We start from the raw sequence: 2,463 nt of genomic DNA on the forward strand, positions 1-2,463 counted from the left end.
GCCATCCGTTGTGTTCACACATACTACAGACAGTTGCAAGATCATAGCATTTCAGGTACTTCTTTTGCGAACCAAGATAAACTACGTAGGAAATTAAATCCTTCACTTCACAAGGTTGTATATTCTGACTCTTGTATCACTTCTCCGCCATTCGGGCGCCTACGTGCTGAAATTACTGTAAGGTAGGTGCTAAGGATACAGATTAATGCTCGGTGGTCTCACCTAGTGTTGTAGTCGGGATTTGGTACAGCAATAATGCTCGGCCAGAACATTTTGTTCCTTGAGAGCCTCCGAACGTACGACAGCTGCCAACCCGACGCTTCCAAAATATCAATGAAGCCTTGTATTGTACGTTCTCCATCATTCAGATTCGTTGAGACCTTCGCTAGCGTGAATCAACCCCGTAAAACCTGTCAAGAATGTTGAATGCTCACAACGATGTCTATTGCATAGGAGAGCGAGTTTGCTCCGCCAAAGTTTGGCAGGAGAGGAGCTGGAGCAGGCTTCACAATAGCACCCGTCTCTTTAACTGGCATTTCCTTCACTTCGCACGCATAGTTCATAATGGTTTCGACGATAACAAGAGTCGTCTTTCAAACAACAGCAACCTTGCGCAAGTTTTTAAGGATCTGAATACGGTATTTGTCGGACCAATCATGTAATATCCAGCGGAGGAGAAACACATCTGGAGCTCCTGGTAGAGGAGGCTGTTCCTTTAAGAAGTCAGTGTCTAGTTTAAAAAATGTCAACAATTGACCGTATTCCAATGATCACAATAACAAGACGAACCAATAAAATGAATCTTTCCGGCCGAAACATGAGTCGGTACTTTCTCATTCCAGTACTATGAAATGAATTAAGTACAAAGCATTGTTCAGCAATTCAGAAAGTCAATGATAGGTGATATTCCATACGTCTTTTGCTCTGTCTATCACTGACTTGAGGTCCTCGAGAACAACCTGCATGTTTGGGAACTTCTTTGCAACTTCTAAGGCGACGTGGCCCATTCCGCTACCGACGTCAACCAATAGGCCAATCGGAATCTGTTCCCAATCGTAACCTAGTCAAATGTATCCATGTTAATTGCGCCCCGTACTACAATGAATAGGGAATTCTACCTGCGAGAATTGCCTCTGGGTGCATTTTATTCGCGCTGGACATGAACACAGTGAAGCGGTCGCGACGGTAGTGATTTTCCGGAAGCTCATAGAAATCCCACAATGGTAGTTCCGTTTTGAATGCCTTTTGGAAACCGCTATCATTTACTTCCTCAGAGAAAGCTGTTTTCGGATCGAGCATGACTTCTCTAAATCCCTGTGCAGATGTCATGACTTCATCTGCTCTGCAATGTTTCTCAATTTCTGCTGATTCGTGTTAGGCAATAAATAAAATTACGTACCCGTAGCCAGCAATAGCAGCAAACCCATTTGTGTTAATATGCTTAGTAGCCACACTGTGAACGTCATGCTTAGCAATATAGCTAGCTAGAAAAAGACTTGGAGCGCTACAAATCATCTGTTACATCCTTTCCTGTATCAAGCAGCGAAGACAGGAGGTTATGAGCAAAAGTTTTCTCTTTCACCTCGCGGAAATAATGGTTTGTCGCCAGGAACCTTAGCACACGTTCTGGAAAATTGAAGGATAAATTCCCTGTGGCATGATCGTAGTACGCAAAATGCGAAACGAGCTGACCAAGCTTCTTAGGATCGACGCCGCTCTTCTTTGCGATATCATTGATATGCATATCCTATTGGCGCACGTCTCAATTATTATAGCGACAAAAGTCACTTAAGCAGGTCCACTTGCCTTGGGTCCAGCATCCCTTATGATTTCGGCGACGTGCGTTCCTTCTGCGATGCCGAGGCAAATAGGAAGGGTGAACTATGTGTGGTGTATCAGTAAGGAATTCTAAGTGAGCAGATGACTCGCATCATACTTTGAATGCTGAGTCCCACAGATGAGCAGCAGGAGACTGCAGAGTAGCAATGAGCTAAGCTGCAGCCGCTACTGCAAGAGTTATATTGTCTGCCACCTCTGGGTGGTTGTGAATTCCGTCAGGGGAGAACTCGGAAGGATGAACAGGCTCATTGAGAGACGGGAAGTCTACTCCAGTTTTTACGCAGATGCTAATAAAGTTATTGATGGAGGAGGAGATGATGTCCCTGAGTCCTTCAATCTCTGTAGCCATGATGCGCTTACTGCAGCTAGGTGTCGATGCTGAACCGCAACTATGTTTGCCTGTTACTGTCGTTTTCATAAATATTGTCACACGCGCGATTCGTGATTTTCGTCACACTAAGTACACTCAAATACAAAATCTACTATAACTCAACTAATACTTAACCAAATTACATGATCTAAGTTGTAAAAATTATACTTTTGAAGTATCTTTCATATTCCAGAAAAAATGAAGTAAAATGAGCAAAAATTGAGTAAGATACAACACAATATGTGAGTTTTCCC

At 43.4% G+C, this 2,463-nt stretch overlaps 1 protein-coding gene across 1 annotated transcript; it reads right to left on the reverse strand.

The window, feature by feature from the left end:
- Positions 1 to 218: 218 nt before the first annotated feature.
- On the reverse strand, positions 219 to 2,188 carry FOMMEDRAFT_136290 (S-adenosyl-L-methionine-dependent methyltransferase; the record flags this gene model as incomplete). Its single annotated transcript, XM_007269631.1, has 12 exons — positions 219 to 380; positions 435 to 544; positions 638 to 730; positions 790 to 844; positions 915 to 1,060; positions 1,119 to 1,342; positions 1,400 to 1,453; positions 1,509 to 1,626; positions 1,693 to 1,747; positions 1,807 to 1,881; positions 1,937 to 1,990; positions 2,033 to 2,188. 12 exons carry the CDS (start codon positions 2,186 to 2,188, stop codon positions 219 to 221), a joined length of 1,302 nt encoding a protein of 433 aa, XP_007269693.1.
- Between the last annotated feature and the right edge of the window lie 275 nt (positions 2,189 to 2,463).

Source organism: Fomitiporia mediterranea, assembly GCF_000271605.1.
Source record: "Fomitiporia mediterranea MF3/22 unplaced genomic scaffold FOMMEscaffold_10, whole genome shotgun sequence".
Classification (NCBI taxonomy): domain Eukaryota; kingdom Fungi; phylum Basidiomycota; class Agaricomycetes; order Hymenochaetales; family Hymenochaetaceae; genus Fomitiporia; species Fomitiporia mediterranea.